We start from the raw sequence: 25,184 nt of genomic DNA, 5'->3' as shown, positions 1-25,184 counted from the left end.
AAGGCATCTATTTCTTCCAGGTTGTTTAATTTAATTTATTGGCATATAGTTGTTGATAATAGTGTCTAATGATTGTTTCTATTTCCTTGGTGTTGGTCATGATCTCTCCCCTTTCATTCATAATTTTATTAATTTGGATCCTTCTCTATTCTTTTGAATAAGTCTGGCCAGTGGCTTATCGATCTTATTTATTCTTTCAAAGAACCAGCTTCTAGTTCTGTTGACCCACGCTACTGTGCTCCTGGTTTTTAATTCATTGATCTCTGCTCTAATCTTGATCGACTGCTTTCTCGTGCATGGGTTAGGCCTGTTCTTCTGTTCCAGCTCCAGCTTCTTAAGGTGAGAATATAAAAACTGCATTTTAGATTTTTCTATTCTTTTGAGTGAGGCTTAGATGGCTATGTATTTTCCCCTTAGGACCAACATCGCAGCGTCCCATAAGTTTTAGACCGATGTGTTTTCATTCTCATTTGTTTCCATAAATTGCTTAAGCTCTTCTTTATTTTTTATTCTTTTTGTTTTTTATTTTATTTTTTTATAATAATTTTTTGTTTTATTGTGTTAGTCACCATACAGTACATCCCTAGTTTTGATGTAAAGTTCCATGATTCATTACTTGCATATAACACCCACTGCACCATGCAATATGTGCCCTCCTTAATACTAAGCTCTTCTTTAATTCCCTGCTTTACCCAATCATTCTTAAGCAGGATGGTTCTTAGTTTCCAAGTGTTTGAGTTTCTTCCAAATTTTTCCTTGTGATTGAGTTCCAGTTTCAAAGCACTGTGGTCTGAGAATATGCAGGGAATAATCTCAGTCTTTTGGTATCAGTTGAGACCTGTTTTGTGACCCAGTATATGGTCTATTCCGGAGAAAGTTCTATGTGCATTCGAAAAGAACATAGGCTGGTGATGGGTATTAAGGAGGGCACGTATTGCATGGTGCACTGGGTTTTATACACAAGTAATGAATCATGGAACTTCACATCAAAAACTTGGGATGTACTGTATGGTGACTAACATAACATAATAAAAAATTATTATAAAAAAAAAGAAAGTTAAGGATAGCCCATGAAGGAATAGAAGAGGGACCCCATGAGTATTGAGCAGAAGAGGTTGCAATAACTTATCGCTGGGGACAGGAATGTGGGGACAGGTTGAAGTAAGGAGAGCTATGGTTCAGTATAAAAACTGCTGGCTTTGCCTTATTCCTACAGAACATACACATTTCCCTCAACCTACCTGGCTTTGAGGTCATTGTGGTGGAGACACTGGACCACATGGCCACTTGCAGGGACAAGACTAGGGGCACCCACATAATTTCAGGAGGGCCACCCCAATCTCAGTAATTAGGGAAAATCACATTTTAATGAAATATTTGAAAAATCAAAATGAATGTCATATATTAAAATTTAAAATCAAGTCAGGATTCACCCCTTGTTTGTATGAGTCACATCTCTTCCTGGGTCTAGTCCTGGCCCCATGCTCTTGGTCGGGGGAAAAGCAGAGAGAGGTGTAGCCATGGCTAGCTGGGCTCACAGCACAGACAAAGATTGCAGTGTCTCAGGGACCTGCATGCAGCCCAAACACCAGAATCTAAGTCTTGAGATCTTCACCCATGTTCCCAGGGAAATGGGGGACCAGGAGGGTGGAAGAGTTCATTTTCAGAGAGAGGACCATGTTGGGCTACACATGAGGAGGAACAAGGTGCTTTTTACATTCCTAAGTCCTTCATCCATGTGCTGTCCAATGAATTATGTATGAACGTGTGTGTGCACGTGTACGTGGGCACATGCATGTGTGAGAGAAGAGGCTCACTAAAGTGTCCATTTTGATCAGATAACATAAGAAGAACTTTCCATTTGCAGATACTTTATTGAAATGAAAATGTACTTGAGGTTTCAACAATTGTCTTGCTGTTTATAGATCAAAAGACAAAAAGGAAGGGAAAGTTGTGGTTCATATTAATCAGCAGTCGGTTTCGGTCCACTCTCTGTAGTCCTGGAGCCCCAAGTCTTGAGGAAGGTTAAAACGCAGCACACCACTTACTTTCATATATTGTGTTCTGGAAAGCAAAAACAGAGACATGCCTCAGATTTTCACCTTTTAGAAAGGAAAGTTGAAAAACAAAAATTTATTCTCCTTGGCTTCCTGGGTTTGTCCACACACACTGGTATCTAAGAAAGTCGGTGTTTGAATTAAGATCGGAATGATCTCATCTCTCATTTTAATGACCAGGAGACTTTATTGATGCCAAAGAGGTGCTGCTGTTTCCAGATCTCTTCCCCATCAGGGATTTCGGTAATAATTTTTGTCCATGTTTCCTGTCCCTCAAAATAGGAAATCCTATAAAGAGGCTGTGTGTATTATCAGCTTTCCACAAAGAATTGTAAGTCTCAGCTCAAATACAAGGAAATGTGAAGTTTTTGAGCTCTGGTGTGTCCTTACATGTTCGAAATACCAAAAATAGTCTGAAACAAAAACTATTACCTTTGAGACCCAGAAAAGAATGGAGATGTGCACTCCAAGTGATCAGTCTAACCGAGGTTTTTAAAGAAATATTCTATTATCCTTGGTTGCAGGGTTTTTCAGTCTTTAAAATGTTTACTTACGGTAAATACACATAACATAAAATTGACCATTTTCATCTTCTTAAGTATACAGTTCAGCCATGTTAAGTATACTGACGTTGTGGTGCAACCAGTCTCCAGAACATTTTCATCTTGCCTTGGTGAAACTCTCTACCCACTGAACAATCCCCATTTCCCATACCACCCAACCTCTAAAAAGCACTCTCTACCTTCTGTTACTAGGAGATTGGCTGCTCTATAAAATGGATGTAAATGACCTCATGCAATAGTTATCTTTTTTTCTTGGCTTTTTTCCTTTATTATGATGTGCTCAAGTTCATCTATGTTGTTTGTGCCCCGTGTCAGCAGCTTCTAAGTGAAGGACACTTTGACCTTTTGCTTTGGCAATATTTCTACATTGTCTACACTGGAAGGTTGTCAACAGCATATAGGATAGGGAATAAAATATAGAGAACAAACACACTGCTGACTGTTGTTTTACACAATTCCATCAATCATAGCAGACTCATATCATGATCTCTACTTGTCATCCATGGGGTCTTTAATTAATGGTCAAGGAGTCCGATCATTTATACTAACATATTGTGATTGTTTCAAATTGCATTCTAAATTCTTTTCATAAGATGTACAGAATTTTCTTCAAGTGGGTTCTCCTAGAGGCTATTAAAAATTCTTGTGAACATTTTCCTCTTTGTTTCTATGAAGAAGGGGATCATTTTTGCTGATCATTTCTACAAGTGAGGTTCTTCTTGAGAATCAGATGTTTTTTATCTTGATAGAAAAATGTGTCCCTGTGTGCGTGCGTGTGTGTGTGTGTGTGTGTGTGTGTGTTGTTTCCCTCTTTGGCCTTTTTCATTTATCGTTCCCTAAAGATTCCACAAAGTGAAGAGGCAAGTCAGCACTGGGACCTTGGCTGGCTTTCTGGATGTCCAAGGATTCACACGCACCCACAATTAAATTCACTGAAATAAAATAAGGCATGCACAACCCCTGCTGTGGCACAATGACTGACAAACTTAGAGCCTGCTTGTTCTTGTCCAGTGGTTTGAAATCTCAGTAGAGGAAACCATAGTTACCATCAATGCTCCAACATTGTTCAGAGTTTCGCTTGACTGGCTGAGAAAACATTGCTTCAGTTCTGCTATGGCCTTGTCAGTTTCAGGACCAGCTGAGAAGGGTTTAAGGAAGTTTTGGTATTCATCTGTGCTCACTTGAGAATCGATTGTTTTGTTAACCACCTCTTCTAGCAATGAGCATCCAGAACCTAGAAGAAAACTTGCAAGTGAGGTCCCAATTATGTAGGTGTGAAGCCCTTTTTGGGAGTCCCTAGGATGTTGGTCATCTTTTTACAATGAAATAGACACATACATTCAGAAAGATTATGGTGAATGATCTTGAGTTCTCAATTCTAGCAGAGTAAAGCCAGGATCTAGGTTTTCTTTTTGCCTGAAAACATGCATGCCCCCTCTCCACCCCCACACTACCTCCATAGCCCAGAGAAGCCAAACACTAGTAACCATGAACCACAAAGACACTGGAGAAATCAGATGCTCTGTACTGGAATTTGGGGAACAGGAGGTCTTCCAGAGGGCCCTGACACAATCTTCAGCCCAAAGGCTGCCCTCCCCTCATAGAACTCACCTGCAGAGCAGTAAAGAGGGAGGGCAATCAGCACAAGGACTCTCAGCAGCTTCATGGTTGAGGGCAGCTCTGTTTGGCTGGTCAGACAGGGAGGAAGGAACTCACTTTGGAGGTGAGCGCCTAGGAGTCCTTTTATTCTCCAGTTCACCACTAATCCCTCCCATAAATGAGAGAATGAGTCATACAATGAACCTGGCTTTGGACCAGGAAATGACGGCAAGAGTCAACTGCAACCCAGCCAGCCTGTGCTCTGTTTGTAGAATCCAAGGAGACAGAGATTGTTCGACCGAAAACAATTTTGGAACTGCAATAATCATGCATGTCTTCAGATGAAATTAATGCAAAAGTTCTTGCTAACTAATCAGATTACAGCAAAGTGAGCCTGTGTTGTCATCCATTTTATTATTAGTGTGGTCGTCATATCCTTCTCACACCCCTCCCTCCTCCTTCTTCAAGGTCCATACAGCTTCCTATCCTGTGTGTCTGCTCCTGCTGGCTTAGCGCCCATTTGGGTTCAGTGCAATAGCACATACGTCCTCTTGGGGAAAGAATTCCCTGGCCTGCAGACACTTTTTTTTTATTTATTTATTTTTTATAAGTTTTTTTTTTAATATTATGTTAGTCACCGTACAGTACATCCCTAGTTTTTGATGTAAAGTTCCACGATTCATTACTTGTGCATAACACCTAGTGGACATTTTAGTAAGGTGCTTGATGTTTGAGAAATACAATGTCTCATTCTCTCTGAAGGCTGTTTTTACAAAGAATATCTTATTTAATTAACTTAATTTCATAAATTCAATGGATTATAAATCAATAATTTTTTTTTAGCTGTTTAGGATTTTTTCCCCCACCGATTCAGAAGATGTGAAGCTGTAGAGCAAGTGGTTGCTCAGCAGAGGCAGGTGCTGCGTGGAGGAACAGTGACCAGGTCTGGGCTCAAGCAGATGTGGATTCAAATCTTGGATACAACACCTAATCACGAAGTGTCCTTGGGCAAGTGAAACTGCTGGTCATTTCAAGCTTTCTTTTCTTCATTTCTAAAATGAGCAGGAATAAATCCAGGCCTGGTTCTCTAAGGATGACAGAACTCTGTAAAGAGCTTATCCAGGACTTCAAACAATGTAATCTGAATAAACGGGAGGTTTCATCCATCCATCCATCCACTGTTTACCAGTAACCATGAGTTTCCCCCAGGCCTGGTACCTGTACTGTGTGGCCCAGATTCAGTTGTTTAACCAGGACTTCGACCCTGTGGAGCTTACTTCTCACAGGGAGGCAACAAACAAGCCCATAACTGAATGAGTGACATCAGAAAGTGATTGCTGTACAGAACAAAAATACAACCACGAAGAACAGTAACCTCTACAGAGGTCCAGGTTGGCTACAGAAGACAGGCCTTAAATCCTGGATGAGTGGACAATGATATCAAGGGGAAGATCTGGGAAAGACTGTTCTAGGCAGAAGGAACAGCAGGTACAGAGGCTCTGGAGCACTTGGTATTTGGCAAGATAGGGAAAGCAAACACTGTGCCTCTTGTTGTCAAGAGAGACAGAGGACAGCCTCTTACTACAGAAATAGAAAAACCACATCAGTTTAAGCAGGGACAATACGAGGGTAATAGGAACAAGAGAAACAAAGTAGATTCAAGTTAACAACAAGAAAAAGAAATTGATGAGAGAGACAGAGAGATGAGTTAATTACTCATGAATGCAGTATTTGCTGTTTGGATTATTAGGGACTCATTCTTCCCTTCATTCAGCTGGAGCATAAATTGCCAAGAATAATCCTAATTTAGCAAAAGGCTAGAAATAGGAAAGAAAATGATGTTCTTATGTGTGTGCTTTCTCCCATTTGACCATAGCTGCCAATCTCCATCCCAAAGGCAAATGGAGGACTTTAGTGATGGAAAGAGAGACTGCTTGTCTAGGTTTTAATGGGTACTCCCCCTGGTGCACCAGTTGTTATGGACTTGCCCTGTTACCTGCTGGGACACTGATCCCTGCAGAGGTTTCTTACTCAGCAAAAAATAAAATAAAGTAAAATAACGGAATAAAATAAATTAAAATAAAATAAAATCCCACATCATGTACATGGTACCCACAATAAGAGATATATATATTTTTTACCTTCATGTTTTCTCCATCACAGATGATGATCATTCTCAGGTGAATGAACAGATAACACAGCCCACAGAGGACACATTGACAAGCCAGTGTTGACAGGGAGAAATAGAAGAAACCAAAATGTCAGGATGCATGTGTGGCTAGCCTGATGTCTCCTCTTCCCAAAAAGGGTCTTTAAGTCAGGTCCCCAAATGATGCTCAGAAACTAGAGGAATGAAGGAGCATTCAGTTTGGGTGTTTGCGTGGCACTCATTGATCCCCTATTATGACAAACTGGTGTATGGATGAATTTGTACAGATACAGATTTTCCCTCAATACCTTGTGTCATGTGAGAGAGAAAGTACGAGGCAAGAAAGAATTATATTTGGCCTGTCTTTAGGCTCATGCAAGACCTGATATATACTCACACCAATATTTTGGTCATTTAAGGACTTACCATAGGTCATAAAAGTAATAACAGTCGGTGAGAGGCATCTTCTCTCAGTGATTCATGCATCAGCACAAAGGGTTATGAAGGGTTTATTTTAAAATTTAGATATTATTTAAGTGGTTTTAATTGTAAGTTACTGATATGGATCAACTTTGCAGTATTTAGGGAGTAGATATCCCATATGTTTTTTCACTCATTCTGTAAAACCTGTTCTGTCCTCACCTGCAGGGCTGTTGAGACATTAACCTCAGGCATGTTCTTTGGAAGTGAACTTCTTCCTCGTCAAGATCATGCCAAAGTCTAGAACGCAGGGAAGGAGGGAGTTACCCAGTCCAGCAATATTGAAATGCCCTGACTTTGGAGAGATCTTGAAGGCAGTGAGATGTTGGTTGTTCACAGTATCTAGGCCATTCCTAGACCAGGCTCACTACTTGCCATGGGCCAAACCTGCTATGGAGATTTCAAGGCTGTGTCTCTATGTACTCTGTGAATAGTCCTGGGATTGTTATAAATCCTCAGGACTGGGTTTGGCACAGAGCATGTGCTGTGTTCATGGTAGCTGCCAGTGATTCACTTTGTAAAGTTGAGAAAGCTCTTATGATAAACCTTGAAGGACTACCAGGACCCTCAGAGACCACTGGAAGCTTGGTTGAACTTCACATTCTCTGAAGATCATGTTGAGATCTGAGGTAAAAGTCCTGTGTTTGAATAAAAAAGTACTGTATTTGATCCATTCTTTCTTGATACTATTCTGACTTTCTTTGGGAAGAGTCTTATTGAGGTACAATTTATTAGAAAAATCTCTGTCAAGCATCTTTCATATACTGTTGGTTTATTAATCTTCTGAAAGCCCAGCAGCAATAGGTATTTATCTGTTTCCAAAATTCAATAAAACATGAATGGCAAACAATGATAGAGCGGTCACTCGAGGCAAGGCATTGGAGCAAACCTCCTTTAATCTTGTCAAAAACAACCTAATGAGTAGGAGGATGATGGCATTTATTGGTCCAAAGAGGGTACTTTAGAGTGTGAAAGAAGTCTCAAAATGGATGGCATGCCAGGAGAGCAGCATAAACCAGGATTCTCCCAAGAAAAGTGACATGTGTGGTCACCCTCCCTTGGTTGGCAACCTGCTCTGCAGCTTCCCAGGTGTAATCTGAAGGCAGCCACTTTACACAGAGAGTTGGGAGAGTTTAAAGAAAAGGCTGGCCACTCTGGGTTGGTATGTGCCTTGTTTAATGATATAGGGAGCTTACATACAAGGGTTGTCTTGGGTAGCCCCAAGATGGGTAGATATCTACACCCACCTGCCAGAATCAGAAAGTTTACAGAGAAGTTTTAGTGGGTTCAGTCACATACTCAGTTCAGATGGTCTCAACAACACATCACTATCTCAAGGCATTGGCTTGTGGCAGCTTCTGGGAGTGGACCAAGCAAGTGGATCCTACATTCCAAGGACAGGGGAGGTGGGTGAGGAGTCTCCAATTGCCTAGGTCTAGCTATGGGTCAACAGGAGGTCATGTCCTTTCCCCTACCACCTTCCCATGATGTGAACATATCATTTCTCCCCAGCTGTAGACAATGTGACAAGAGAGGTCAAGTAAGTTGACAAACAGCTCATGCTTGTAGATGGCAGGAAAGCTAAGGACTCTGGTGTTCTGGCTGAGAAACAGCTCTCAGAACTTGACTTCCTTAGTTTGATCCTTATGGACCTTCACCTTATGGCTCAAATGGATTCTTGTGGTCTTGACTCGCATGACTGCCCTATGTGAACTCCAGGTTGATTTTTGTGTGGGCCTGCCAGTTTTATGCTGAGGCCCATGCTCTCTGTGGACTCCCCTCAACACTGTCCCTGCCTTAGTCCCACAGGGTTGAAACTCATTCCTTCCCAATGTCACATCAAAGACAGCCCTCTTCTTGTGCCCTTTCCTGACTCTGAATCCTAGGTCTCTCTTGCCAAGGCTCTTGTCTCTGTGTGTGCGGCTCTCTCCTGACATCTCCAGGAGCATGATCCCATGGTCCTTCCACCCAATTATGCTCCTACAGATTACCGCCTGTGCACCTCTGGTCTTTGTGTGATGGCAGTGATACAGTAGGTGCTTAATTAATTGTTGTGTAACTGTTTTTCAGGACAGATTTTGTATTTATACAAAGATTTCACTGATTATATTATGTGTTTTATTATTAGGTCTATTTAGAAAGAGCTGTGCATTTAAATTTGAATCTTTAGTGAAGTCAGGGATCAAACTCCACACTAAAACCAGTCACCAGCCTGTCATTCTGGTGCTAACACCACCTTATTTATGTTCCTGGATGAGGACTTTGGTGTCCCAATTGAGAGAGAGTGGTGAGGACAGGAAGTGGTGGTAGCCCATGCCATGCATGGAATGGGCCACCCAATCAACCTGTTCCCCAGAAGTAACCATTACCTTGACCCAATGTAACTTTGATCCAATCTATCCCGGATGCATCTGATGACTTGGGCCGCAAGCAGGATTTGGAAGCCAAGCCAGGATCAGTTTTCACCTCCAGTGAATTCTCCTTGTCTTATTCACCAAAACCTGAACTTTATAAAACAGTGCATTGCCAAGAAATGTGTGGTTAGTTATCTAATCCCCATAGACACGTGATAGTTCATATGGATCATTAGATATCGACACCATTATCTTCTATACTGAGGTAGTAATTTTCCCTCCTCTATGTGCCCAACTTTTCTTGCTACCTGTAGGCATACACAGTTGTAAACCACTGGTCCTCATGAACAGTACAAGGAGTATATGGGGGAACTGATAACAAAGTATTTGCACTGAGAGAACAGTGATTTTTTTTTTTTTTACTAAAGCTGTCTCTCTCCTTCCATCTATACCTGTAGGCGCTTGTCAATGTCTGGAGATGTTTTGGGTGTCCCCACAGGGTGGGTGGTGCACTATTGGCATCAAGAGGTGGATTCTGGGGGCAATTCCTAAACAACCTGGTATACTCAGGACATTTATTCAAAAAAGACTTTTTCATCCTCAAATGTCAATAAAGCCTTGGTTGAGAAACTCAGTGCTAGAGAAATAACTAAAATCATTTTCACTGTGGCAAAAGATCAGTAGTGCTAGGTTGCCTCCCACCTAGTGTACAGTGAGTGGAGCCCCAGTGCAGACAGATGCCGGCAGGACTGTGGGCATCTGTGTCATTTGATGCACAGAGCTCATCTTGTTTTTGTTCACGGAGGGCCCTGGTTTCTCCATTCTGTCATCCACATCCTTTTTGTCCTTCAAAATCCAACTCGGTCTTCACCTCCTCCCAAAGTCTTCCTTCGGAGCGAATGTTCAGCACACACGGGTTTTGTTCTTGGTTGTTTGTCTTATGGTCTTTGAATTCTATTGTAAAATCTCATTCTCAGGGATATACTGATATCTATTTCTTTTCTCTTGTGTCTTGTCATTTGCCATAATAGTTAAAAATGTTCCTATATGAGACCCTGAGTCTATTAGTTTTACTGTGGTGAAACTAATGAATATCCCTGACAATACCAGGCTTTAGGGATTACAGAAGTAGCTAAGGAAAAGCCTCAAGGCAGGAGGTGGCTGGCCAGCTGAGTGAGAGAACATGGGACTCTTGATCCCAGGGTCATGAGTTCGAGGACTATGTTGTATATAGAGATTACTTAAATAAAAATAAAATTTAAATAAAACCCAAAAGGTCTCAAGGCAACTACCGTGATGATGCTGGAGGTTCTCTGAGTATCATGGTGATTCTTGTCCTTCTCCAACCATCAGTGGTGGCACCGGCTTCCTCAGTCACTGGTCCGCAGGCACCTAAGGAGATGAAGATGAAGAAATGAGGACTGCATGTGTTCTACCTGCAGAGATATGTATACGTTGGTCCTGGTGGGGGTGGGGGACAGTCTGGGCATCAGTTGCTTTTGAAATCTTTGCAGTTGATTCCAACACAGAGCCAGGGTTGAAGAACACTGGAGGAAGACATTCTTCATCTCCACATTCAGTGGTGGTAATAATCTTCTACCTTCCTGGCTACTAGTAGGAACTAAATGAGACAGAAGATGCAATCTTCCAGGATGATGACTAGCCCATAGGAGTGCTCAATGAATGTAAATGCTTAATATTTTAGAAACAACAATAGTGAGCAAAATAAGTCAATAAGAGAAATATAATTATCATGTGGTTTTATTCATATGTGGAATATAAGAAACAGTGCAGATGATCAGAGGGGAAGGGAGGGAAAACTGAATGGGAAATCATCAGAGAGGGAGACAGACCATGAGAGATTCTTAACTATAGAAAAAACACTGAAGGTTGTTGGAGGGGAGATGGGTGGGGGGATGGGGTAATTGGGTGATGGGCATTAAGGAGGGCAGGTGATGTGATGAGCACTGGGTGTTAGATGCAACTGATGAGTTATTAAACTCTACATCTGAAATTAATGATGTACTATATGTTGGCTAATTGATTTATAAAAAAGAAACAACAATAGTGATTGATAAAGTTGTTTTATTCAAATAATTTACCCAAAACAACTCTGTGGTATGAATATTCTATCACAGAAAGGAAAAGTGATAATAGAAGGATGTGTGTGTGTGTGTGTGTGTGTGTGTGTGTTTGTCTGTAAGGAGTGTGATATTGTGTGTCTCTGGATATTTTTGTGTGTGATTGTAAAACTGTGTATCTGTGTGTATGTTGTTGAGGATGAAATGTGTGTCTTTGTATAAAGATTTGTTTACGGGTGTGTGACTCTGAGAGAGCTTCATAAAGGAAGAGACATGAAATGGACCTTACAGGTGAGTTTGTAGGCTGTCCTATTCAGGGAGGATATAGAGGCAAAGAGAACCGTACCTGTTCTGGTACAATTGAGTGACTCAGCATGATACATAAGTGAATGGCATGTAGACAGCTATGGCTGGGCATAGACTTCTGGGTGCTCAGGGATAGAGGCTAAGGGGTGCCCAGGGATGGAGCCATAGATGTCCTTGTGTGCAATGCAAATGGTGGGCCTTGATCCTCCCAGCAGTGTGTCTGTAGTCTGGGTATCTCAGAGTTTGCAAGAGCTCCGTAGACCCTGTGTCCACTGAGCATAGTGTCTAGGCTGAATATGGAATGTTTTTCACAAAAGGGGACCAATTTGAGTGTACATATTTCCTGATGTGTTAAAAATACACATTTATTATAAGGCATTGATAATAGTAGATAGGTGTTACCTTCTATTTCTCAGTCAAGAACTAGTATTAATTGCTGACTATAATTTGAGAGTTGGGTTTAAGATTCAAAAAGTCCTCTTAATCAAAAGGTTTAGAAACACATAACCTTTAGTAATTCATGGTTCTAGCAGTGAGATAAGATTTACAGTTTAATGGGAGGGTCACTTTGGCATGAATGAGGAGATATCACAGAGCCCAGGGCCACGTAGGAGACTTTGACCCAAGCTGGGCAGGATGGGACTGAACTGTGAAGATGGCTGTGGGGATGGCAAAGAGGAGAAGCTCAGAAGCGAGGCTGTGGAAACAGAGGGGGAAGAACTCAGGGAAATTTTGGGTGTAAGGGGAGAGGGGAATGTAGTAAACTTATAAAGATCCCCAAAATATACCCAGATCTTAATCCCTGCAAGTCGGGGTAACAGAAGGGGGAATGAACCATGAGAGACTGTGGACTCTGGGAAACAAACTAAGGGCTTCAGAGGTGGGGGGGGGGAATGGGATAGGCTGGTGATAGGTATTAAGGAGGGCACGTATCGCATGATGCACATGTTATATGCAAGTAATAAATCATGAAACTTAAAAAAATAAAATAAAATAAATAAACTTCATGGTAGGAAGGGATTTTGTCAATGTGGTAAAACTAGATTTTGACATGGGCAGATTATCCTGAATTTTGGGGATTGTCCTCTAAATGCAACACCATATATTTTAATGATTTTTATTATTTATTTATTTGAGAGTGGGAGAGAGAGAGAATGAGCTGGAGGAGAGGCAAAGGAAAAGGGAGAAGCCAACCCCCACTGAGCAGGGAGCCTGAAGCAGTACTCAATCCCAGGACTCCAGAGTAATGACCTGAGCTGAAGGCAGATGCTTAACCGTTTTAGCCACCCAGACAGCTCATAATCCCGTATTTTTTAAATGAAGGAGTCAGAGGGAGATTGATAGGCACAGAAAAGAGAAGGCATTTTGACTTCATAGGGCAGAGATCAGAGTGATGGGACACAAGACAAGGAATGATGGTTTCCACCCATCAAACCTGGAAGCAGCCATCAATAGATTTTCACCTCAAACTTCCACAGGAAGCGTGGATCTCCTGACACAATGATTTCTGCAAAGTGTTACAGATTTTGTACTCTGTCACCCAAACGTTGTGAAAATAATTGGTATAAACCACTAAATGTGGCAGTGTTTCTCAGCAGCCAGTGGAAACTAATCCAATTTTTTTGCCTCAGGTGCCTTATGGCTTGGGACATTAGTGAGAAAGGGGGGCTCATGGAAGGTAGGGCAGGTTGCAGGCAGGCAGTGCGTACACTTTTCTACATTTCTTGTGTAGTAACTATGGAGTCTTGAGTGGAGTTTTCCAGATGGCAGCTGGGTGGTGTTTCTGGAGCTCTCAGGAAAATGTGAGGGAAAAAGCAATAGCCTGAGGGGTTGATGAGTGGTCTAGACTCGATGAGCAATGTGTATGTGCAGAGTCAAAAAGAGATCACATTGCCAGATTTCAAGCTATACTACAAAGCTGTGATCACAAAGACAGCATGGTACTGGCACAAAAACAGACACATAGACCAATGGAACAGAACAAAGAACCCAGAAATGGACCCTCAGCTCTATGGGCAACTGATCTTTGACAAAGCAGGACAAACCATCCAGTGGAAAAAAAACAGTCTCTTCAATAAACGGTGCTGGGAAAATTGGACAATTACATGCAAAGGAATGAGACTTGACCACTCTCTCACACCATACACAAAGATAAACTCCAAATGGATGAAAGGCCTCGATGTGAGACGGGAATCCATCAAAATCCTAGAGGAGAACCTCTTTGACATTGGCCACAGCAACTTTTTTCATGACATATCTCCAAAGGCAAGAGAAACAAAAGAAAAACTGAACTTGTGGGACTTCATCAAGATAAAAAGCTTCTGCACAGCCAAGGAAACAGTCAAAAAAACTAAGAGGCAGCCCACGGACTGGGGGAAGATATTTGCAAATGATACTACAGATAAAAGACTGGTATCTAAGATCTACAAAGAACTTCTCAAACTCAATACACGAGAAACAAATAATCAAATAAAAAAATGGACAGAAGATATGAACACTTTTACAATGAAGACATACAAATGGCTAACAGACACATGAAAAAATGTTCAAAATCATTAGCCATCAGGGAAATTCAAATCAAAACCACATTGAGATACCACCTTACGCCAGTTAGAATGGCAAAAATGGACAAGGCAGGAAACAACAAATGTTGGAGAGGATGTGGAGAACGGGGATCCCTCTTAGACTATTAGTGGGAATGCAAGTTGGTATAGCCACTTTGGAAAACAGTGTGGAGGTCCCTTAAAAAGTTAAAAATAGAGCTACCCTATGATCCAGTAATTGCACTACTGGGTATTTACCCCAAAGATACAGATGTAGTGAAGAGAAGGGCCATATGCACCCCAATGTTCATAGCAGCATTGTCCACAATAGCTAAATCATGGAAGAAGCCGAGATGCCCTTCAACAGATGACTGGATTAAGAAGATGTGGTCCATATATAATATGGAATATTACTCAGCCATCAAAAAGAACGATTTCTCAACATTTGCTGCAACATGGATGGGACTGGAGGAGATAATGCTAAGCGAAATAAGTCAAGCAGAGAAAGACAATTATCATATGGTTTCACTCATTTATGGAGCATAAGAACTAGGAAGATCGGTAGGAAAAGGAAGGGAAGAATGAAGGGGGGGTAAAGAGAAGAGGGAATGAACCATGAGAGACTATGGACTCTGGAAAACAAACTGAGGGCATCAGAGGGGAGGGGGGTGGGAGAATGGGATAGGCTGGTGATGGGTATTAAGGAGGGCATGTATTGCATGGTGCACTGGGTGTTATACACAAATAATGAATCATGGAACTTTACATCAAAAACTTGGGATGTACTGTATGGTGACTAACATAATATAATAAAAAATATTGTTAAAGAAAAAAAGAAAAGGAGATTTGAGTAATAATTTTTTAAGTGAATGGTAGAGTCAGATCAGATCTTTCCAGAGAGCTGAGAAGGGGGGATAAATCTGGAGAAGAGTGGGTCACACTATTTACATACTGGAAGGTGCTACTTTGAGAATAAAGAATGATTATGTCATTGGATGTAGATACAGTTAAAAAGCTAAACACACACATACAAACACAATCTCTAAGTAGTCAGTTGAACACATTTGAAGCTTATCCACACATTTAGGATTAGCTTTTTTATCCCTGCAGGGATGTTCAGAATTCCTTAGAGTGTGAGAGGCAGGGACCGGGTTCTTTTCTGATCCCAAAGGAACTATGTGGAGATCTGAAGTGACCACGTTTCTTTGTGTGGATTCTCTATCATCCCACGTCTTTGTAACCACACTGTAGCTTGGAAGTACCCTACCAGGCTCTGATCCTACCCATAATCAGATGTCAAACTATGCAAAGAATTTTAGAGCTTCAAATCAGAGGCAGCAGAGGGAAAGAGGAAGATGTTTTTAAAGTTCGATGAAATGAGTGATTTTGCTTAGCATTATCTCCTCCAGTCCCATCCATGTTGCAGCAATATTGAGAATCGTTCTTTTTGGTGGCTGAGTAATATTCCATATTATATATGGACCACATCTTCTTAATCCAGTCATCTGTTGAAGGGCATCTCGGCTCCTTCCATGATTTAGCTATGTGGACAATGCTGCTATGAACATTGAGGTGCATATGACCCTTCTCTTCACTACATCTGTATCTTTGGGGTAAACATTTACGGAGCATAAGAAGTAGAAAGATCGGTAGGAGCAGAAAGAGAAGAAGAAATGGGGGTAAACAGAAGGGGGAATGAACCATGAGAGACTATGGACTCTGGGAAACAAACTGAGGGCTTCAGAGGGGTGGGGGGTGGGGGAATGGGTAGGTTGGTGATGGGTAGTAAGGAGGGCACGTATTGCATGGTGCACTGGGTGTTACGTGCAAGTAATGATTCATGGAACTTTACATCAAAAACTAGGGATGTACTGTATGGTGACTAACATAATATAATAAAAATATTATTAAAAAATAAAGTGTGATGAAATGGAACAACTCACGAAGACTTGGGTCATTATGAAGGGTAAGAAGATGTGTAAAAATATTGTAGAAGAGATAGCCAGTATTAATCTAGATGAACAGAAATCTCACCCATCTGAGTGTATTTGTTCTATTACAAAATACTGGTAGCACTCCTAGGAAACCAGAAGCACTTGTAGATACAGTGGATCTACTCATTAGTAGATATAGTGAGTGCTGCTTATTCTCAGAGCCACCTTGAAGATGTATTATCAGACTAAGAACACTGGCTCTTCTGGAAGTGAGAACTCTCCCCAAACATTTACAGCTGTAATATTTTATGAGTCTGAATCCATGAGTTAAATAACTGTGGATTCAACTGGTACCTGAAAAACTCTAAGGAGGAGAATGTCTGGAAACTACCAGATATCAGCTTGGTAGCCAAAGCTAGGCCCTTGTCACAGTTAATATCACTCCATTGTTATAGCTACTCTTGTGGCATCTGTCAGACCCAAGGATGAGAAGAGTCTTGGAGAGATTAAGCATTTTGTTGAAGGTTAAAGCACTGGTAAGTGGCAGAGCCTTGATTCACACTAAATCTCATAACCTCTTGCTTCTGAAACACTGATCACAGATAAGGAGAGAGGCTTTAGTGGAACTCTTAAAATTTGCCTGGAACAATGTGTTGTAAAACTTCCAGGGTGTTGGGAACTGAAAAAAAATTAGCCCTGGGGTTGGGAGATGGGGCGGTGAGTGGAGGGAGGACTAGTTACACAAGTATAGGAAAAAGAGGAAAGCCGCCTCAGTTCACCTAGTTCAGAGAAGGGTACTCACCAGGGCTGGTGCCTGTCTGATTAGAAATGATACTCACCCTCATAGAAGTAAAGAGCCAGAGGGACCAGTGGGACACTCAGGGACAGCCTCATGGTTTATTTTGCTTTGATTTTTCAGTTTTAGTGAAAGGTGAGCAATTAGGAGCTGAACTCAGGAGCTGGGGGGCCCAGGACTGTTTATATCTAGAGAGCCTCCCTGGTGCTGCCCAAATAAACATGTGGTCAGGTCAGGGGCATGGCTAGCAGCCCTCCATTCCTCTCTCAGGGCTCATGCCCATCTATCGGTGTCACAGACCCCAATGACTTAGTCATGGTTGTTCTTCATGGGCATTGCTGGCTGTATGCAGCTCTCCTTTGTAGAAAAATCTGAGGTTGTAATTTTACAAATGTATAGTCAATTAATTGATGCAAGCCTCCCCTGGATGTTAGGTCCTGAACTGCAGGGGCAGTCTCTGGTTTTGCTCATTTTTTACTTAATATAGTGTCTGGCACACAGGAGAGAAAAAGCAAATATTCTTTGAATAAAGGAATGAATATGAATCAGCAAACCACTAAACATGGTTAGGGAGTATCTTCAGTATGAAAAGATACCTGCTATGCCAAGTTTCCCTTTGGGTAGGTGGGATGGGGGAGAAAGGTTAGTAGCATGGTGACCCCAGTGGGAGGAATGAGTGGTTTTCAGTATCCCAAGAGAAGACAATGTGAAGAGGAAGACTACCTCCCAATACTAACTTCCTATTCTAAGCTAATATTTTTTAAAATATCAACAGACATTTCAAATCATATCAAGCTGTACATGGAGAAAAAGAAGGTCCTCCTTAGGTTTACTTGTCAACTGGAAGGGTCACACCACGGAGTCATCAGGGTCCAGGCAATAGGGCTCCCCACAGCGGCTCTTCCTCTGCCTCTCCACAACTATCAACAGCATGCTCTATGGTACACCGGGGAGGCATGGAGAATTCTTACTAAAGGCATTGGGAAGTCAGTGTGTTTATCCAGAGGAGCATATGGGAGAGCCATTCAAGGGTATATAGAGTTCTGACTGGAAGAAATGGCTGGAGGAGGGATCCCGGGGAAACAGCATGAGGGGAGACAAGAGGACATAAACAACATTCCTTAGGAATGTCAGGTACCTAGGGTGGCAGAGGGAAGATTTTGTGACTGGAGAGACAGGATGGGCCAAATCAAGGAGAGTTTCCATTGTACTCTGTGGGATGTGGGGGCAGAATGGTGGGTGGGGTGAGACACATCTAGGTTTATTGGCACTAGACTCATGCTGGGTTTCAGATCTCATGTCAAAATCACATGGGTTTTTCACACCCATTATGATGGCTATTGTAGAAAGGAAAGAAGAAAGAAAGAAAGAAAGAAAGAAAGAAAGAAAGAAAGAAAGAAAGAAAGAAAGAGAGAAAGAAAGAAAGAAAAAGAAATGTTGGCAGAGATGTGGAGCAATAAGAACCCTTGTGCATTTTGGTGGGAATGGAAAATGGTGCAGCCTCTGAGGAAAAGAGCCTGGAAATCCCTCCAAAAATTAAAAAGAAAGTTATTATAATCAATCGAGTTCACCTGTCAGTACCCGTGCAAATGAATTGTAAGGAGGGTCTCAAACACATATTTGCATATCCATATTTATGGTAGCATTATGCACAATAGCCAAGAAGTGGAAAATCACAGTGTTCATGGGCAGATGAAGAGATTTAAAAATGTAGTACGTACATATAATGTAGCATTATTCATATTCAGCCATACAGAGCAAGGAAACCTGTCGTGTGCTACAACATGGGTGAACCTTGAGGACAGTACACTAAGGGAAAGAACCCAGTAAAAAGACAAAATACTGTATGATTCCATTAATGTAAGGTTCCTAGAGGAGTCAGTTTCAAAGAAATAGTAGAATGGTGGATGCCAGTGACTGGGGGAAAGAAATATCACGTACAACAAAAATCAAGTCATGACAATAACAGTGAGCTGATTATATCTGGAAACACACCATTGTAATCCTCCATACAGATCCTTCGAGTTGCAAACCCTCTTGTAGTCAATAATAATAATAGCAATTAAAAGAGTAGCACTAATTTTTGCTTGCTAGCTATGGCCAGAGAATGTGGAAACATAATTTATCATCTTCAATCATTGCTCCAAATCTACAAGCCATTAGGTTTCCTATTTAGCAGCTGAGTCAACTAACTTGCAGAAAGTAAGAAAATTGCTCAATCTTGTTCAGTTTGGAAATCAGTTGGTCTAGATCAGGCGTGATGGTATATGAATTAAAAAGTATCAAAGTGGTGCTTTCAGTCGGGGAAGACTGGAGGTGGTGACATGTCAGATGGAACAGAAGCAGATGACAGTGAAGTTCTCTGCTTGCATCTCAGTTTTTGACTCAATTGAATTTTCCTGGGTGATGATTCTCAAGCTAGTTTCTTCATCTCACTCTCTCCAGTTTTCTTCTTCTTTTACTTTTTAAAAAAGATAATTTACTGACAATACCAAATGCTGGTGGGGAAGTGGAGCAACAGGAGCTCTCATTCATTGCCTGAGGGAATGCGGAGTGGTACAGCTATTCTGGAAAACAGTTAGCAGTTTCTTATCAAGGTAAACATAGTCTTACAGTATGATCCAGCAATTGTGTTTCTTGGTATTTATGCAAAGGAACTGAAAACACATCTACATGAAATCTGCACATGATGTTCATGGCATTTTCATTCATAGTTGCCCAAATTTGAAAGCAATCAAGATTTCCTTCAGTAGGTCAATGGATAAAGAAACTGTGGTACCTTGAGACAATGGAGTATAGTTCTAACATTTTATGCAATTGATCTTTTAAAGAACAGTTATAAGCCATGCAAAGGTATGAAAGAACCTTACATAAATATTACCAAATAAGAGAAGCCAACCTGAAGAGCTGTGTAGTGTAGAATTACAACTATGACATCCTGGGAAGGCAAAATTATGGAGACAATAAAACATCAGTGGTTTCTGTTGGTTGGGGAGGAAATAAGGATGTATGTGCAGAGTGCAGAGGATTGCAGGATGGCAACACTACTCTGTATGAGACTATGATGCTGGATACCTGTCATTATCTATCTGTCAAGACCCATCAAATGTACCACCTGAGTACATCAAATGTACTTACTGACATCGAGTGATAAGGATATGTTAATATAGGTTCACCAATTTTGAGAAGTGTACCATCAGGTGTGGCATGTTGATAGTGTGGGAGGCTGTGCACATGTGGGGGTGAGGGGCACATTTGGACACTGTGTAGTCTGCTTGATTTTTCTGTGAAACTAACACTTCTCTAAAACAATTAAGGCTATTTAAAAAAGGAACTACTTGTTAAAACTTCCTCTTTCCACAGAAAACAATCAGAAAAAAAATGAATCAATGGAATTTTCACCACATATAGATAGGTGATCAAGGCAAGAAAATCCAGGGTGGGAGGGAGAAGATGACAGCAGAGTAGGGGACCTCGTTTCATCTGGTCCCTTGAATTTAGCTGGATATCTATCAAGCACACACAATGCTTAGTGTATTCTAAGCACACACAATTTCAACCTGAGATGTAAGAAAATATATCTGAATCTCTACAAGCAGAAAAATGCACTATTCTTTTGCAAGGTAGGAGGTGCAGAATCTTGAATCTTTAGAGGAAATATTGGAAGATAAACTGAGAGGGGAGGGAGCCTCCATAAGCCAGCCACTGGAAAGTGTTAAAACACCAGACTGCAAAATCAGGACCCTTAGAAATATCTGCTTCAATGAGAGACATCCCTCTCTGAAAAGGGAACAGGGGAAGGATAGGGTAGAATTCTAGGTGGATCACTGTGGTCTTTGGATACCAGAAGACACAGAAAGAACAGGGAGCCTGAACTAATAGAGTGCCCAAGTAGTGGAGTGGGAGAATGATTATGGTCAGTGAATCCAGAAGGGACTCCCAGCTCTGGTTGCCATAAACTGTGAGCCAGACTGCTAAGGGGACTGCTTTTAACTGAGCACCCTGAAAAGGACTAGAAGGTGTGGGCTGTTTAACATCCCAGGGGAGATATGAAGTGGCTGCGCTCATAACTGGGCAACAGCTCTCAGCGCTCATAACTGGCAGCTACCCTGGGAAGAACACTAGGGTGGCACCCAGCCATGACCTGGGAACAGTGGAACTGGGTTGTGGGAGCCCAGAACCACTGGTGGTCACTTAGACACAAAGTGCGAAGACACTCCCAGGTCACTGGAAGAGTGGCAGTGGGATTCTGTGGTGTGGCACACACAAAGACTGCACCCGTGACTGGGCAACTACTCTCAGGGTGGTGGGGCCCCCAGAAGGATACTAGGGTGGCACCCAGTCATGACCTGGGGTCCTCAGAGGAGGGTGTACGCACAGGCCCATGGCAGTGGGTTAGAATAGCTTGAGTCTGTGGAGTTTGGTACACATAGAAGGAGGGACAGTTTGACCTGGAGCATTTGTTGAAGAAAGGACCTTGGGCCGGAGATTCCCACAGGGCCATATTTGTTCTGACCCTTTAATGAGGTGAGGAAAACCCCTAGGGAACAAAAGCCACACAGACGACCAGATCTTATTAAGCCCATCTCCCTGACAAGGGGTGGGGCAATTCCACTCAGGCAAAGACGCCTGAGAATTGAAGTATCAGCCCCCTCCCCCAGAAGACAGACTGGAAGAACAGGTGAATGACAAGCTTATTTCCCATAGGGCTGTAAAACTCCAGCACCAGGGGAAAATAGTATATTGAGCTCGAGGTTGTTCCTTCATGGCTCGTTTATACTTCAGGCTAAAATTTTACATTTCTTTTCTTCTTCTTCTTCTTCTTCTTCTTCTTCTTCTTCTTCTTCTTCTTCTTCTTCTTCTTCTTCTTCTTCTTCTTCTTCTTCTTCTTCTTCCCCTTCTTCTTCTTCTTCTTCTTCTTCTTCTTCTTCTTCTTCTTCTTCTTCTTCTTCTTTTTAACCTGTTCCCATTTCAAATAGATTCTTATTTCCCAACTAATGTTTTTAAGTTGCTTTTAACTTTTATTTCTTTCACATCCACATTTTATAGATTTATGCCCCATACTAGTCCGTTCTTCGGTTCATTAAATCTTATCTTGATATATATATATCTCAAGTTCTGATTTCTTTGCAATTTTGGGATATAGTGTCTTTGAACACACAGACAAAAATCAATCAGAAACAGGCAGATCACCCTGCTTTGTCCACCCTGAGAGATTACAGTCTCTCTCCACCCCCAACTTTGTTTTTTATTGTTTTAGATCAACTTGGCTTTGTTTGCATCTCTGTGGTAGCTTCTGACCACATTAGATTTTTTCTAGGGTGCATTTTGCTTGAGTTGTGGTTGATATTTTGGACTCTGTTCATTTGCTCAACCATCCTTTGGCCGAATGACTAGGAGGAGGAACTCTCAGCAAAGAACTGAACCAGAGGCAATGTCCTCTGCCACAGAATTAACGGATATGAAAATAAGCAAGATGTCGGAGATAGAATTCAGGATAGCAATTATAAAGGTAATAGCTAGGCTTAAAAAAAGCATACATGACAATACATGATCTCTAAGGGGAGAAATGATATCTAATCAGGCCGAGCATAAAAATGCTACAAATGATATGCAGTCTAAATCGGATGCTTTAACAGCTAAAGTCAATGAAGCAAAAGAGAGAATAAGTGATCTAGAAAACAGGCTGACGGAAAGGAAGGAAATTGAAGAAAAGAGAAAAAACTAACACATAGCACATGAAGAGATACTTAGAGAATTTAATGATACATTGAAAAGAACCAATATCAGGATCACTGGGATCCAAGAGGGGGTGGAGAGAGAGAGGGCTAGAAGGTATATTTGAGAAAATCATGGGAAAAAACTTCCCTAATCTGGGGAAGGAAACAAGCATTCACATCTAAAAGGCAAAGAGGACTCCTCCCAAAATCAGTAAAAATAGATCAACGCCCCAACATGCTATAGTGAAGCTTGCAAATCTTAGAGACAAGGAAGTTATCCTGAAAGCAGCTGGGGGAAAAGATTTCTTATGTATGGAGGGAGGAAAATCAGAATAACATCAGACCTATCCACAGAAACCTGGCAGGCCTGAAATGACTGGCAAGATATATTCAGGGTACTAAACGAGAAGAACATACAGCCAAGAATACTTTATCTAGCAAGGCTATCATTCAGAATGGAAGGAGAGATAAAGAGTTTCCAGGACAGACAGAACCTGAAAGAATATGTGACCACCAAGCCAGCCCTGCAAGAAATATTAAGGGGGATTCTGTAAGTGAAGACGGACCCCAAGAGTAACTAGACCATATCTTTCAATAGTTACTCTGAATGTAAATGGGCTAAATGTCCCAATCAAAAGACACAAGGTATCAGATTGTATAAAAAAGCAGAACCCATCCATATGCTGTCTAAAGAGATGCATTTTTAAAAAAGATTTTGTTTATTTGACAGAAAGAGAGACAGAGAGATAGGGAGCACAAGCAGGGCGAGTGGGAGAGGGAGAAGCAGGCTTCCTGCTGAGTAGGGAGCCTGATGTGGGGCTCGATCCCAGGACCCTCTGATCATGACCTGAGTGAAGGCAGTCTCTTAACAACTGAGCCACCCAGGCACCCCTAAAGAGAAGCATTTTGAACCTAAAGATACCTCCAGATCAAAAGTGAAGGATGGAGAACCATTTACCATGCTAATTGTCCTCAAAAGTAAGCTGGGGAAGCAATCCCCATATCAAACAAATTAGATTTTAAACCAAAGACCATACTAAGAGATGTAGAGGGACACTTAAAGGGTCTATCCAACAAGAAGATCTAAATTGTGGAAGGAGCCAAGATGCCCTTCAACAGATGACTGGATTAAGAAGATGTGGTCCATATACACAATGGAATATTACTCAGCCATCAGAAAGAACGATTACACAACATTTGCAGCAACATGGATGAGACTGGAGGAGATTATGCTAAGTGAAATAAGTCAAGCAGAGAAAGATAATTATCATATGGTTTCACTCAATTATGAAACATAAGAAGTAGGAAGATCAGGGGCGCCTGGGTGGCACAGCGGTTAAGCGTCTGCCTTCGGCTCAGGGCGTGATCCCGGCATTATGGGATCGAGCCCCACATCAGGCTCCTCTGCTAGGAGCCTGCTTCTTCCTCTCCCACTCCCCCTGCTTGTGTTCTGTCTCTCTCTGGCTGTCTCTATCTCTGTCAAAAAAAAAAATAAGAAGTAGGAAGATTGGTAGGAGAAGAAAGAGAAGAAGAAGGGGGGGGTAAACAGAAGGGGGAATGAACCATGAGAGACTGTGGACTCTGGGAAACAAACTGAGGGCTTCAGAGGGAAGGGGGGTGGGGGATAGGGATAGGCCTATGATGGGTATTAAGGAGGGCACATATTGCATGGTGCACTGGGTGATATATGCAAATAATGAATCATGGAACATTGCATCAAAAACTGGGGATGTACTGTATGGTGACTAATATAACAAAATAAAAATTATAAAAAAATCATGATATAAAATCAATATATTTAATTTTATTTTTCAAAAGCAGTCCAAAGAAATGGTCAAAACTCAACTGAACAAAATGTATTAAATACATATTTTGTCATGCCAAAAAAAGGACACGGAAACACAATAAAGGTCTTTTGAGTGAGAAATTAAAACTGAAAAAAAAAATAGAAACAGAAGGAAAACGACCAAACTCATTCTATGAGGCCAGCATTACCCTGATCCCCAAACCAGACAAAGACCCCATCAAAAAGGAGAATTACAGACAGATAACCCTGATGAACATGGATGCCAAAATACTCAGTAAGATCATAGCCCATAGGATCCAACAGTACATTAAAAGGATTATTCACCATGACCAGGGGGCATTTATTCGTGGGATGCAAGGGTGGTTCAACATTCGCAAATCAGTCAAAGTGATAGATCGCATTAACAAAAGAAGAGACAGGAACCATACGATCCTATCAATTGATGTAGAAAAAGCATTTGACAAAATACAGCATCCTTTCCTGATTAAAACTCTTCAGAGTGTAGGGATAGAGGGAACATACCTCAATATCATAAAAGCCATCCAAGAAAAGTCCACAGTGAATATCATTCTCAATGGAGAAAAACAGAGCTTTTCCCTTAAGGTCAGGAAAATGACAGTGATGCCCAACCTCACCTCTATTGTTCAACATATTATAGAAGTCCTAGCTTCAGCAATCAGATGACAAAAAGAAATAAAATGTATTCAGATTGGCAAAGAAGTCAAACTCTCTCTCTTCGCAGATGACATGATACTTTATGTGGAAAACCCAAAAGACTCCACTCCCAAATTACTA

At 41.4% G+C, this 25,184-nt stretch overlaps 1 protein-coding gene across 2 annotated transcripts; it reads right to left on the bottom strand.

Moving 5' to 3' along the window:
• Positions 1-1,855: 1,855 nt before the first annotated feature.
• Positions 1,856-4,356, bottom strand: LOC123789840 (mammaglobin-A). 2 transcript variants are annotated; one of them, XM_045793794.2, is made up of 3 exons: positions 4,232-4,356; positions 3,667-3,854; positions 1,856-2,064 (listed from the first exon to the last, which is right to left on the bottom strand). In XM_045793794.2, the coding sequence occupies exons 1-3, from the start codon at positions 4,284-4,286 to the stop codon at positions 2,026-2,028; spliced, it is 282 nt and encodes a 93-aa protein (XP_045649750.1). In that variant the 5' UTR covers positions 4,287-4,356; the 3' UTR covers positions 1,856-2,025. The 2 variants fall into 2 exon arrangements, with proteins under 2 accessions (XP_045649750.1, XP_087711383.1); XM_087855257.1 differs by lacking the exon at positions 1,856-2,064 and having other exon boundaries at positions 3,607-3,854.
• Between the last annotated feature and the right edge of the window lie 20,828 nt (positions 4,357-25,184).

Source organism: Ursus americanus, chromosome 24, assembly GCF_024610735.1.
Source record: "Ursus americanus isolate L20-20 chromosome 24, mUrsAme1.1.p, whole genome shotgun sequence".
NCBI classification, from domain to species: domain Eukaryota; kingdom Metazoa; phylum Chordata; class Mammalia; order Carnivora; family Ursidae; genus Ursus; species Ursus americanus.
This window is presented reverse-complemented; position numbering and strand designations above follow the sequence as displayed.

Coding starts and splice junctions, on each gene's coding strand:
- LOC123789840 (XM_087855257.1), bottom strand. CDS start 4,286: ATGAAGCTGCTGAGAGTCCTTGTGCTGATTGCCCTCCCTCTTTACTGC. Junction 3,855..4,231: donor CCCTCTTTACTGCTCTGCAG/GTGAGTTCTATG, acceptor GTTTTCTTCTAG/GTTCTGGATGCTCATTGCTA.